Source organism: Rutidosis leptorrhynchoides, chromosome 11, assembly GCF_046630445.1.
Source record: "Rutidosis leptorrhynchoides isolate AG116_Rl617_1_P2 chromosome 11, CSIRO_AGI_Rlap_v1, whole genome shotgun sequence".
In the NCBI taxonomy this organism is placed as follows: Eukaryota; Viridiplantae; Streptophyta; class Magnoliopsida; order Asterales; family Asteraceae; genus Rutidosis; species Rutidosis leptorrhynchoides.
In genome coordinates, this window is record NC_092343.1 from 172,219,197 (window position 1) to 172,233,366 (window position 14,170).

The 14,170-nt window shown below is 33.4% G+C and overlaps 1 protein-coding gene across 1 annotated transcript; it reads left to right on the forward strand.

The window, feature by feature from the left end:
- The first annotated feature begins 337 nt into the window (after window positions 1-337).
- Window positions 338-13,667, forward strand: LOC139875248 (disease resistance protein RPV1-like). Its single transcript, XM_071862591.1, has 6 exons — window positions 338-576; window positions 4,464-5,568; window positions 5,667-5,951; window positions 10,301-11,005; window positions 11,317-11,920; window positions 13,303-13,667. The coding sequence occupies exons 1-6, from the start codon at window positions 338-340 to the stop codon at window positions 13,665-13,667; spliced, it is 3,303 nt and encodes a 1,100-aa protein (XP_071718692.1).
- The last annotated feature ends 503 nt before the right edge of the window (window positions 13,668-14,170 follow it).

Here is a 14,170-nt window from a genome sequence, read left to right on the forward strand (position 1 = left end):
TTACCCAATGGCTTTGGCTTTAAGATCTCAAGCATCATCATCTTCTTCTTCTTCTTTCATGTCTAATAGTGCTCAACCTTGTCATCGTTATGACGTTTTTTTAAGTTTCCGAGGTGAAGACACTCGTAAGACATTTACGGATCATCTCTATAATGCCTATATATAATATATATATATATATATATATATATATATATATATATATATATATATATATATAGGGAGAGAGTTGAAGCCAGAACTGACGAAAGCAATCCACGAGTCTGCAATTTCAATAATTATCTTCTCTAAAAATTATGCGACCTCCAAATGGTGTCTTGACGAAGTTTTGATGATAATGGAACAGTACGAGATGTCATCCTCTACGCGTGATGTGTTACCCGTGTTTTATAATGTCGACCCCACCCATGTTCGAAATCAAACAGGTTCCTTTGAAGAAGCATTTAAAGGTTATGATGTTATTATCGACAAGGAAACAGACATTCGAAAGAAAAAGGAATTGTCAAAGCATGTCAAGGCATGGAGGGGTTCTCTTCATAAAGCTGGATCCCTTACAGGAATGGTTCTTGGAGATGGGTAAGCACCAACTATTACAGTAGTATATACTTTCACTTATATTTACTTATGTAAACTAGTAATATTTAAACAAAATCGATCGGATCTTGATTTATTTTTATTTTTTTTTAAAACAAATCACGAAACTCAGTTAATTCAAACAGAAAAAGAATTACTCGGTATTATTATGTGATAAGGTTTTGTCCCCTTCTACGAGAACAAATATTTTTATTCTGATATACCTCGGTGTAGAGGAATATTCAAATGAAACTAACTTTTAAGTTGAGATTCAAGGAACCAATCAGAGTGCGACACGTGGAGCGATAATTACATGTGATTGAAAAAAAAAAAATTTTAAAATTTTTGAAATTTTTTTTTTCGAAATTTTTTTTTTATAATTTTTTTTTCAATCACATGTAATTGGATTTAACATTCAGTAAATCACATGTGATTCTGCATGCCAATCACATGTGATTGTAAAACTCAATCACATGTGATTCTGCATGTCAAATCCAATCACATGTGACTGAAAAAAGAAATTTTACGTAAAATGACGAATTTCAGTAAATTTGTGCTAAAACCTTTAAACACCAAGTTTTTGATCAAAACTTCATCAAATCACTGAATTAAAGTCTAAATTTTTTGAAGATATGATCACGAAACGCTAACAAACTTGATCAAATCAACGAATTGAAGTTTGTTTCCGGTTGAAATTTTTTTTTGAAAAAAAAATAAATTTTTTTTTTAATCACATGTGATTGGATTTGACATGCAGAATCACATGTGATTGTGTTCTAAAATCACATGTGATTGAGTTTTACAATCACATGTGATTGGATTTGAGATGCTAAATTAAAAAAAAATAATAAAAAATGTTTTCAAAAAAAAAAATTTCAAAAAAAAAAATTTTTTTTTTAATTTTTTTTTTCAATCACATGTGATTGTCGCGCCACATGTCACGTTCTGATTAGTCCGTTGGATTTTAAGCAAATTATTGAATTCAATAGATTACAACTCACATCGTCTAACTGAATTAATTTGTGGTCGTTTTCAAACCCTGCTCTACCCGAATTTTAACATAAGACCTCTTGTTGTAATTATGAACTACCAGTTGTAAACTAACAGTCTTATAAAGTAAGGTTTACTTCGATTAACTTCATTAAAAACATAGTACATGAGCCTACAATCAGATATAGCTAGCTTAAACTTCCTCCACGGCTTGTGTTGTTAAAATATATAAAAATACAGCAAGATATATACACCTCACTTTCCACATAAAATACGTACTTATCAAAAGTGTAGAGGCTCCTTGTCTTTTTTAGAGAATATAGCCGTTACATTTTTCTCCTATAAATAGGAGTTATGTAGATATTTTTCAATAAAAACAATTACCATTACCATTACCAATTAAACTACACTATATACTAATTGACGTAAGTTTTCCCACCTTAAATTCCACTGTTCAACTGTAGCAGTTCTTTTTTTACACATTTTTTTCTGTAACCTTACCCGATTACCTGCCATCACCACACCTACACCACCATACCTGCAACCTGCCACCACTATACCACCTGACCACCACCGTGAATCTCCGTCCACCACCACCGCCATCACCGACAACGTAAATCTTAGTCCACCATCACCGAAGTTAAAAAACCCAAAAAATAAAAAATTGATCAATTGACATCTCAAGACTAAAAACCCTCAGAAAAAAATCAAAACACCCACAAACCAATACAACTTTAAACAATCACAATCAAAAATTAAACTGAAAACCTTAAAGTAGGAATTTTTTTGGATGCGTTGGCAAAATGGGTGTCTTATAAACCGAGAATAAAAAGCAGGCAAAATCATTTCTCAAAAACCTTCAACCACTAACCACGCCGGTTTGAAAAGAACAGATAAGCACAACCACCATTGACTTTCGGCCACCACCACAAGAAAAAAACATATAGAAAAAAACACTTAGAAATAAACACTAGATTAATAAAAAAATTCAGATCTATACAAAAATAAGACCAGATCGGAAAAGATTTGGGCGAGGTAGGTGAGCAGCCGCCTGACCGGAGAAGGAGATAAAAGATTGTGGCCGACGAATTGTGGCGGAGATCAACGGCGCCGGCGTTAAGGTTTTCAGATCTGCATGAGAAGTTAGCATTTTAATCGGAGAAGTGAGGGAAGTGATGAGCTTAGTATTTTAGGTGCTGTGGTGTTCTTCAATTTCATAGAAATGGGTGAAAATGATACGGAAGATTAGAGAGACATTTACGGAGTAGTCATTTATTTATGTGATTTTGTAATTTACATTTTCACTTTTCAAAAATTATGGACGTCACATTTTAGGGTGGTAAATGCCTTAATGCGGGCCTACCGACCCGATGATTTGACCCGTTTATATCAATTCCCAATAACCTCTAAACCTCCCCCATAAGTGCACAAAGTGTCCGTGTCCATTTTTCGATGTCCATTTCAATGTTGAAAATGGACCTTGAAATTGATTAAAGTGTGGGTGTCGTTCGGTGTCTATTTCGGTATCCATTTCGGTGATGTGGACCAATAATAAAATAGAATAATTTAAAAAGAAAAAAAAACTCACAGCCCCACCTTTGATGGATGGGCGGTAGGAAGCAAATGGTGAAATGGACACTGAGGGGGGTCGTGTACCCTCAATCAATTTTCAAAGGACGGTGAGAAAATCCTTGGACACCGTATGCTCTAAATAAATTTATATTTATATATTTTAATTTATTTCAAAACTGAAAAAAGGAAAAGTAAACTCTCATTTGTTTTGCAAAAAAAAAAAAAAATTTAATTTCAGATTTTTATCACGCTATAAAACATTTCATAATGTGAATTGTTGATGACTTTAAGTTTATATCAAACTCTTTGACTTTTTTCTGTCACTCAAAAAAAAAAAAGAAGAAGATAAGTTCTGTTAAATCATCACATATTTAGATTTATATGCTTAGGGTGGTCCAAATGATATTTAAACATGGTCGTATACAACTATAGAAAGATTGTTTACCTAAGAAATATGCTAGACGAAAAAAGTCCAGAAAACCACCTCATAATTAAGTTATTTTTTACAACTTTCTTTCACTTCATTCGTCATTCCTTTATTTTTTAGACCTTTACCTAACCGACTATAAACTATTTTTTTACACGTTCAATCAACCGATCATTAACTGATCAAAACCACCCCGCAGCAAAGCGCGGGCTGTTTATCCTCGTTCTATTCAATTTGCAACATGTGTAATCGTTAATAGTTAATTGTTTAAAATAATTACCTCATACCTTTAAATAAGGAAATTTCTTCCAAATTGTTGTAGAAATATACTACACTATTTTCTGCAGAAGTTTGGTCTTAATTTGTGATGTTGATGGATATACACTACATTATGTTGGATTAATCACTTTTATAGTTTTATGTTAAGTACTTCGGGTTTAATTATCTAACTATTAAATGTTATGTTTAGCTAGTTACGGTGGTGTAATTATTAGCTAGGAAGAATGACCAAGTATTATGGACATAAGTGTGTGAAGTTGAACGTGAGATGTGGTACCGAATTTAAAGGTTTGAAGGGGTTAGTGGAATATTGTGTACTGATTTTATAGGAATTATCGGGCCAGTTAAATGATTAGTGCTAGTTAGTACGGAATCTAATTTAAGAGAATGTAATGTAATCTAGTTTATGGTGTGAAGTAAAAATATAGTTTGATTAGTTCCTTTCTTCATTTTGCCACATTTCAAAATTGTGGCAGAGATATATTTGTTCCCATTTTTATTTTGTCACCGACTGTTATTTTTGTTTCAATGTTTTGTTTGTTAAATAATATTTATTGAGGCCTCTTCCAACACATTAGAATATAATCAAACTAATTTCTTTAAAATATACTTGCCTTTTTAGGTATGAATCCCAATTCATAACCAACATGATCCAGGTTATAAGAAAGAAACTGAATTATAATGACCTCTACATTAAGGGAAAACTTGTGGGAATAAAGGAGATTGTTGGTGAGATTGAGTTATGGTTACAAGACACATCCCCTGATTCCACAACCCTTCTTATTCATGGGATGGGAGGCATAGGAAAAACTACCCTAGCCAAATGCATATTTAACTCAAATTATCGTGAGTACGATGCTAGTTGTTTTCTAGCAAAAATTAGTGAAGGGTTAAATGAAGAGAAGGCACTCCTTCGTTTTCAAACTCAGCTTCTTTCCAAAATATTAAAAAGTGAAAATGAAGAAAAGATATGGGATGTGGATGACGGAATCACTAAGGTTATCAAGGCCATATGCAGCAAAAGAATACTTCTAGTCCTTGACGATGTTCAAACATCGCGACAGTTAGATGCATTACTTGGAAAACGGATGTTTCATCCTGGAAGTAAAGTAATCATAACAACTAGGAATCAATCTTTGTTAAATGAATTTGAAGTTCGTCCAAGGGTCCAAACATTGCAAACATTGACTACTCAAGATTCTTCTCAACTCTTTAGATTATATGCTTTCCGTCCCAATCAACCTATACAACCCTACATACGTCAATCAGAACTAGCAATTAATCACTGCATGGGTCTACCTCTGGCTCTAATAGTATTGGGTTCTTATTTACGTGATTTAACAATTATGGAATGGGAAGATGTTATTCACCGATTAGCATCATCAATTCCTCTTAATGGAATACATAAAGTTCTACAGTTGAGCTATGAAACTCTGGAAGATGACAGTCATAAAGATCTTTTTCTGCATATTGCTTGCTTTTTTGTGTTGGAGGATAAAGACTTCATTGTAAAATTATTTGCTGGATGCAATTTACAACCTACGGTTGGGATCAGGAAACTTATGGACAGGTGTTTGATAAACGTTGAATATGGGAAAGTAGGGATGCATCCTTTGATACGGGAGATGGGCCGAGAAGTTGTTCGCCGAGAATCACTAAAGTATCCAGGAAAACGAACTAGATTATGGTGCCATGAAGATTTTATGCATGTATTGCAAGAGAATGAGGTACACACACATACACTACATACCAATTTTGTATAGATTTACTTTCTTAATTTAAAACATTTTTCACTTAATTTTACCTTCATGAGTTTTATTATTAGGGTACGGAAACAGTTGAAGGAATCGTGCTTGATATGCAAAAGATGGAGCATGGAAATGAAGAAATTTTTAATATTGGAGCTTTAGAAAAGATGAAGAACCTAATGCTACTTCAACTTAACTACGCAACAATTTCTGGGAGCTGTAACAACCTACCCACGAAGTTACGATTATTGAGATGGCATGGATTTCCTCTAACATCTATACCCGGTTATATTCCTATGAAAAAACTAGTGATTCTTGACATGAGCTACAGCAAATTAAAGCGTGTATGGGATGACTTCAAGGTACTTCTTATTGCATGACATTTTGATATTGAATTCTTATTGTGTAATGCCCATGGTTGCAAACGGCGTACGTTGCACGGCTGTTGTGGCGTTTTAATAACTTGTCCGTCAAGGCAACTAATAAGTCGGTTAACGCAGTGGCATAACATTGGGTAACTCGAAGAGGTACCCGCCCCACTGGATTCCGGGAAAAAATAAATTTTACACTATATTTTTTTACCAAAAAATAAGATTTTTTTATTATTTACCTCATTGTCGCTAGTTTCGGCCCACCTGTACTCCAGTCAAATTCCGCCACTGGGTCAACGGTCAAAAGTCGGGTGTCAAAGACGGGAAAGGTCAGGTCAACACCGGTCAAAAGTCAAAAATTCAGTTAAAATCTGTTAAATCAATCAAAATTGACGTACTTTAGTTTTATTTTTGAACTATATTAGCGGTAATAGCAATTATAGGTACAAACTGATCAATGAAAGTTCTATTTAATATATATATATATATATATATATATATATATATATATATATATATATATATATATAGTGGTAGGATCAAGGGGTAAGTAACCAATCGGGGGTAAGCGGAGGGAAATTTTTTTTTTTTCGTTTTTTTGTAAAAACTTTGGTTCACGAACATTATAGATTGGATGAAAATATGAACATTTAATAAAGACACTTTTTGATAAATGTTTTTATTTTGGCGGGAAAACGCTCGAAGAATTAATATATAACAATTATCGTGTTTTTCGAGCGTATGTTGAGGTTTTAGATATTAGGGTTTAAATATTAGGGTTTATAGGGTTTAGACATTAGGGTTTAGAAATTTAGGGTTTAGATTTATTATTTAGATTGAGTTTTTAACACGAACGGTTTAGAGTTTAGGGTTTAGGGTTACCCAAAACACTAAACCCTAAACTCTAAATCGGGCTAAATTTTACTTCACAAAACATGAAAAAAAACGTTAACATTCTTCACGATCAATATTATCTTGAATGTTATTTTTGTCGATCGTTTTCTCGCCTAAATAATAACATTCATCACGAAGTGTCTTTTCTAAATGTTCATATTTTCGTGTGATCTTGATGCCTGAAAAAAACTTCCAAAAAAAAGAAAAGAAAAAAAAAATTACTCCCCCCCGCTTCCCCCCGATTGGTTACTTCCCCACTGATTCTGTGTGATGCCCCGTACAAAACCATCGTGTACGAATCATCAACAACAGGATCATTACAAGGTTAAGTACTATATGATGTAATTAAAGATGTTGCATTCACGATAAAAAGGTGATGTCATAACCGACATCAAATGTTTTACATTTCAAAAGCATGCTTCACTAAGTAGAAATAAATAATAAGTGTATGTGACCACAATGGTCGTTACAAGTCATAGTTCAAAAGTACTAATGTTTGAATGCAAAATAAAGTAGTTCATGCGATGACAACTCTAAGCAGCGGGTGTCTACAGCACGACTAGTACACAGCGGAAGCTAACCTCAAGCACCTGAGAAAAACATGCTTAAAAACGTCAACACAAAGGTTGGTGAGCTATAGTTTAAGTATAACAGTAATGTAAGTAGGCCACGAGATTTCAGTGCTACAAAGAGCGTTTCAAAATAGTATGATAAAGTATATGTTAACCGTGGGCACTTGGTAACTAACTTAACGTTTATACCCCCTGAAAGTATACTTGGCAAGTGCGTATGTCTACGAAGTATTAAACACTCGTTAAGTGCTAGCGCTACTAGCCCGAGTGGGGATGTCAAACCCTATGGATCCATATCTAAGATTCGCGTTCACGGTTCAATAACCAATGATTAAACGTTTCCGAGCTAAAGGGAATGTTTATGTCGTTGTATAACCCACACATATATAAGTTTAAGTACTCGTGCCTAGTATGTAAAACATAAAATCCGCATGTATTCTCAGTTCCCAAAATAAGTTAAAGTAAAAAGGGAATGCTATAACTCACAATGATAAAGTAGCGGTAAAAGTCGAGTCGGGAAAAGTGTGCAAGTAATCGGTCCGAAAGTCCTCAACCTAAGTCAAATAGTACTAAGTCAGTAAATCGTCTTAATAGGTTTAAAAGTATGTAAATAAGGTCTTAAGGGTCATCATCATTCATCATCAAACAAAAGGCGTAAAGTAAGTTTCGTTCATGAAAGTAGTTTAAAACAAAGGCTGACTTCAGTCAGTCACCACGGCCTCTACCCTTACTGAATTAAGGTGAGACCAGTGGCCATGGCTCCGTATATGAGTCCTTTAAGTGTGGTAAAATTTACAGAAGCAAACTCATCTTCGTTTGACCGTGGCGACGGTCTAAGTGCTAGTAGGTCAGAAATTTCTGCACAACGTTAAAAGGATACAGTGACGATCGGAGGGCCATAAATCCTAAACCGTAACTCGGATTAAGTCGAGTCCTATATGAAAAGTTATCTAATCGAAAAGATGTATTTGAAAATCAAGGTCTCAGTTGCCCAGGTCTACTGGTCTGTTACAGAATCAGTAGGACAGAGGGCTGTAAACAGAAAACAGGAAGTTAAAAGTGAGTTCCGGTGGTCTTGGTGCTTGATGCTTATCACGGTTCCCATCCTTGATGCGTATAGCTTCAAGTATACAACTCGTTGATGTGTTTGCATCATCTTGACCAAGATTTGACCATCATAACCCAAGTGCAAGTCTAAGACATGAAGCACAACTCATTTAAGAGTTGTATGAAGTTTGATAAACCAAAGTTACATCAAAGTCTTAGATCTAACACATACATGGACTTTAAAGCTAATAACAAGTTACAAACTTGAAAGTAAACTAACTAATCAAGATCTTAAGATGTAGAACATAGTTCTTGGTTAGATCTTGAAGATCCAAGACCCAAAAGTCTAGATCAAGCATAAGTATACAAAGTTATTTTTAAAGAAAACTTATTTGTGTGTTCTTGAACTTTCAAGTTAACTTTTAGTTCAAGATTAATGAGATCAAAGTTAACTAGTAACATTTGACCAATAATAACATAAATCATGAAATTAAAGTGCAAGTAAATGAAGTAAATAGCTAAGTAAACAAGTAATTAAGTTCATGGTTTGCATACTTTAAAGATTCAAGCCTAAGCTTGATCTTTAAGGAAAGTAAACTTTAAAGTTTATTTCATGAATCACAAGTATGCTTTCAACACATGAACTTACAAACTTTTGAAACAATATAAGTAGAACATAAACTAGTAAGTTTAGTTCTTGTGTTCTTGATAAATACAAGATATTATGAAGAATCAAACTAGTAAGTTTGATCTTGTAACTAGTGAAGAATAACTAACAATTATATCTAACAAACTAACAACAACAAGTAATCAAACTATAAGTAACAAAAGATGATGATGATGATTATGTGACTCTTGGTTTCGGTTCTAGCAAGAAAAAGAAAGAGAAAGAACTTGAAAGAACACTCACACTAGAGAGCAAAAGATGAGAGGATGTTTGAGAGAAATTACAAGTAATTGTGTGTGTGTGTGTGTGTGTGTGTGTGTGAAATGAGAGAGTTCTAGTGAATAAGGTAATGGAAAATTTGAAACTAAAACACCCCTAAAGGGCCACTAAACCGACGGTCAGCAGCATGGGAGGGGGAAGGGGAGTGTTTGTTGGTTATTAGCATGAAAAGGTCACAAAAGATGGATATTAGATGTGGTTTCATGGGGATTATAAGGTAACTAGATTCCTCATCTCCTTAACTAACTAGTTACCATATACAAGTAATACTTACAAGTCTTATGGGCTAATTAAGTCAATTTAATATGTAGGGTGGGCTTATAAGCCTTATTCATGAGTCCATTAACTTTGTCAAGCCCAAATTCAAGTATTTAACAAATAAATCCAATTAAAGCCCAAGTAACTAACTAATCACCATAGTTAATTAAAATAATTAATAAAATTAATCATGAATGTAAATAATACTTGAAAATATTATCCGTGTAAGTTCCGGGTGTCACAAAGACGTTTCGGGCAATCAAAGTCAAGTTCGGGCAATCATGGCAACATGCAAATGTAATAACATACATTTGTTTCATCACACGTATTAATAATAACAATTATTAATAAATAAACGTTGGAAAATCCAGGGTCGTTACATTCTGCCCCTTTATATATATATATATATATATATATATATATATATATATATATATATATATATATATATATATATATATATATATATATATATATATATATATATATATATATATATATATATATATAATATTCAACGTCTATTATGACCCCGTCTCGACTCCGTCTCGCGTCTTTTTCAACTTGAATGCCTAATTAAGGATTTAAGGTTATTTACATATCTTTGGGTTTTCATGTCACAGTCTATTGAATCCCTAAAAATCTTAAATCTGAGCTACTGTGAAGACCTGATGAAAACACCAAATTTTAGTGGACTGTCGGGTCTAGAGAAATTGATCCTGAAAGGATGTAAAAGGTTAAGAAAGGTTGATAAATCGCTTGAATCCCTCAATAAACTCGCGTTGCTAGATATAACTGATTGTATAAAGTTAAGAGAATTTCCACTCTTACCTGCATCCCTGGTTTCCCTTGAAATGTCTAGTATCCCAAACCTTGCAGATTTTAGAAGTTTACAATGCTCAGATTCAACTCCATTTGATCCCAAAACCTTGGTAAATTCAAACGTCTCAATGGACTGGAGTAATCTAGTCTCACTAGAAAGGTTAATAATAGATGGCAACAATATAATAACTCGCTTACCACAAGTTATTCAAACCTTACCTAAACTTTTATATCTCCAAGCTAGACATATTTCAACTATCAAATCAATAAAAGGGCTACCAGATAAATTAAATCCCTGGAGTACTAGCACTAGTAAGTCCTTAGAGAAAGTACAACACTCTGAAATCCGGGGTACGAGTTCGATGATCTACGAGTACACAATATTGAAAGAGGTGGAGGGTTACTATAAGTGGAGTTCAATAGACAAAGTGGAGAAGAAAATAATACAAAAAATGGGGTTAGGATCATCCATGGATCTGGGTTCTTTGGACTATTCTAAACTAAAGGTACGCTCGCCTCTGTTCAATTCTGTCATGCTCTGCTTCTAAATTAACTTAATGGTATTCAGGGGCGGAATATTGTAAAGACAGGTAGGAGGACCCGCGCTCACCCGCCCCATCTGGATTTTCAAAGAAAAAGAAAAAATTTATAATAAAAATAAGGTTTTTATTAGTGTTTACCCATGTCAATGAAAACTGTATTAGGCATCTGTAGTCGCGTTCAAGTTTCGCTACCGATGGTATAGGCCTATACTTTATATATAGTTTAATGTTGTTAATAATCAAAATGAATAATAGAAAAGATGGTGTATATGCAGGTATTATATGATTCTGGTATATTCAGCACATGGGTTAGAGGTAACCTAATTCCATGTTGTAGCAGCTACATGTATTATAAAAAGGGGCCAGAAATATCATTTAGAGTACCCGAGAACGATTCAAGACGAATAACTAGCTTCAACTTGTGTCTAGTAGTATTATTACAGTTAGAGTTAAATCGAGACTTGAAAATTCAAGTATACAACATGTTTAAGGATTTGTTGTTGGAGTACAGGTTTCAAATATTGGATCAAATTGGTAAGACAGAAAAGATAGGGTGGGTAAGCCATTGGAGGTGTGGAAATTTATTAGACCATGGAGATCAAATTTTTGTACGTGTCCTTTTAGCACATTATAATGTGTTGTATATGGATGTAGAGGAATGTGGTATAAACCTTATATACCAAGACGATACTGAGAGTACTATTGAGCGTGATGATGAAGACGGCGATAAAGTGGGGATGAATGCAATTGATGGAATTGCATGGAGTGATAGAATGAATACAGAGATATCGGACTGTGTTCATAACGGGATGACATATTCGTTCGGAAGTTTTTGGCCACTGGAATTTGGCACAAATGTTAAGATTCAATATCATACAAGTACACGTATTTTGGACTGCTGAGTGGCGCATAGATTTTTTTTTTATGTTAAATAATAATGAAAACTCATATAGAAACGAGTGATGCATATAGATGAACTAAATTGATTGGTCTGGAATGCTCAAATTTCTTTTGGTCTGTATTTTGTCTTTAATGCATTTAACTGCAATTTTCATTGTTTTTTCTCGTTTTTTATATATTATTTCAATAGAAATGATTTCGAATTTTGGTTGTGCTTGACTGCTTGTATTACAAATAACTAACCTGGCACATGTTTGTTTACTGCTTTTGGAAGATACAAATACAATGGTTAACTTTTCACACAAACTCAATTTTTCATCTTTTATGAAAAGATTTTATTTTTAATGTAATCGTTATCGTTATTAGTATTTAGTCACTAAGTTATAATTCTAACAGATTTAGAGATTGGTTGGTTCACAAAACCTCAAATGGTTTCAATAGAACTTGTGAGTTCATAATTATAATTTTCAATAATTGATTTGGCAAAGTTGTTTCTCTTTAGATCAACCATTTATTTTGAAATTTCAACCAGTGAACCAACAATTTGTGTCAAAATTATTTCTCTCATATGTTAACTCCGTATATAAAAACAAAAAAATACAATTATATTTTTATTCTCTTCTATAATTAATTAATTAATATTATTATTATTATTATTATTATTATTATTATTATTATTATTGTTATTATCTAAAAGTCAAAACACTATTTCACTATTCATCAATAGTAACCAAGGGTATTTCCGTCATTTCACCTTTTTTTGTCTTTTTTTTGTCTCCAACGATAAAAGAAGCAACTTTCGTAAAAGAACCAACCCTTCAATGTTACCAAAAGATGTCGGAAAAAATTCTTTTTTATAAAAAAATCAACTACCTTTTTCTTTCTTTTTTCTCCCTCAACGATAAAAGAGACAACTTTCATAAAAGGAACAACCCTTCAATTCTACCAAAAGATGTCGAAAAACATTTTTTTTTACAAAATATATCAACTAACTTAAAAAAAAAAAAAAAGGAACGCTAAAAGAAGCAACTTTCGCAAAAGGAACAACCCTTAAATGTTAGATGTCGAAAAAAAAAATTACAAAAAAGATCAAGACTTTTTTTTTTTTACTCGCATTCAAAACGGAGCCCCCAGGGCTAAGCGAGGGCTCCGCAACTAGTTATTATTATTATTATTATTATTATTATTATTATTATTATTATTATTATTAATAATAATAATTTATTAATTATTATTGTTGTTGTTGATGTTGTTGTTAATTAATAATTATAATTAATCATGTAAAAATTGCGAGTGTAAACTGGTTCGAAGTAACGAAATAGAAGCAAATTAATTGCGTGTTGAATCTAATTCTAACTTAGGCATGTGTAAGAAGCCTTCGAAGGGGATCAAATATGTTGCGAGGACAGGTTCTGTTCAAGGGAAGGTTTCAAATATTGGGTTGAATAAGGATGTTTTTGCTCCGGGTATTATATTCGGCTCTTTAGAGGTTGAAGATGATTTTGAAGTGTGGCCTGGCACTCCTGTTTGTTGTAATTCTAAGGAGGCTAGTTTGTCAAGTAATGTATTAAGTAACGTTAGAGATGATAAAAGTGGTTCATTTGTAATGGGTAATAAGTATACTGTTAGTTTCAAGCACGTGGATAGTGTATCAAGTGAAGTGGTAAATGGACAGGAGCTTCACAAGTCTTATGAGGCCAAGATTTTGGTCAACTTGGTATGGTGAAGGTGCTTTGGTTTAGTGGTCACACGTTGTTGGTTCGATCATGCTCCACCAGCAAAATGGTGACAAGGTTAATTTTGATGCTATAAAGATATAGATGGGGCATAGATCAGGGGCCTTTGTTGTTTCAAATTCTGTGGTATGTTCGGTTTCTTTTCCTTCGGGTAAGAACTTGGAAGATGGTTTCCGTGTGTGCCCGTGTTATGATAAAAATGCAAGAAGAAATGTCTCAAGGCTTGAAAATTTGCTCGGAATTACAAGGTCTCATTTGAGTTTATTGGTGGAACAAATGAATCATCAAATGTTGAAAAAGCCCGTCTTGAATGTGTTGTCTACTCATGTTGAAAGTAATAACGTACCGGTTTTCAATCTTAGTAGCAGTAGCGACTATTGCGCATGCTTTGATAATGTATGCGAAGGTTTTTGTGGTGCATGGTACCGTGTTATGAAAGGAAAAGATAAGGATGTATGTGATGTGAACACGGTTCCGAGTTCTAAAGTTACCA

Excerpts from the sequence above, each read along its gene's own strand:
- LOC139875248 (XM_071862591.1), top strand. The coding sequence starts at position 338 with ATGGAACAGTACGAGATGTCATCCTCTACGCGTGATGTGTTACCCGTG. Across the intron at positions 5,569-5,666 it reads ATGTATTGCAAGAGAATGAG|GGTACGGAAACAGTTGAAGG; the intron begins GTACACACACAT and ends TTTTATTATTAG. Across the intron at positions 5,952-10,300 it reads GTGTATGGGATGACTTCAAG|TCTATTGAATCCCTAAAAAT; the intron begins GTACTTCTTATT and ends TTCATGTCACAG.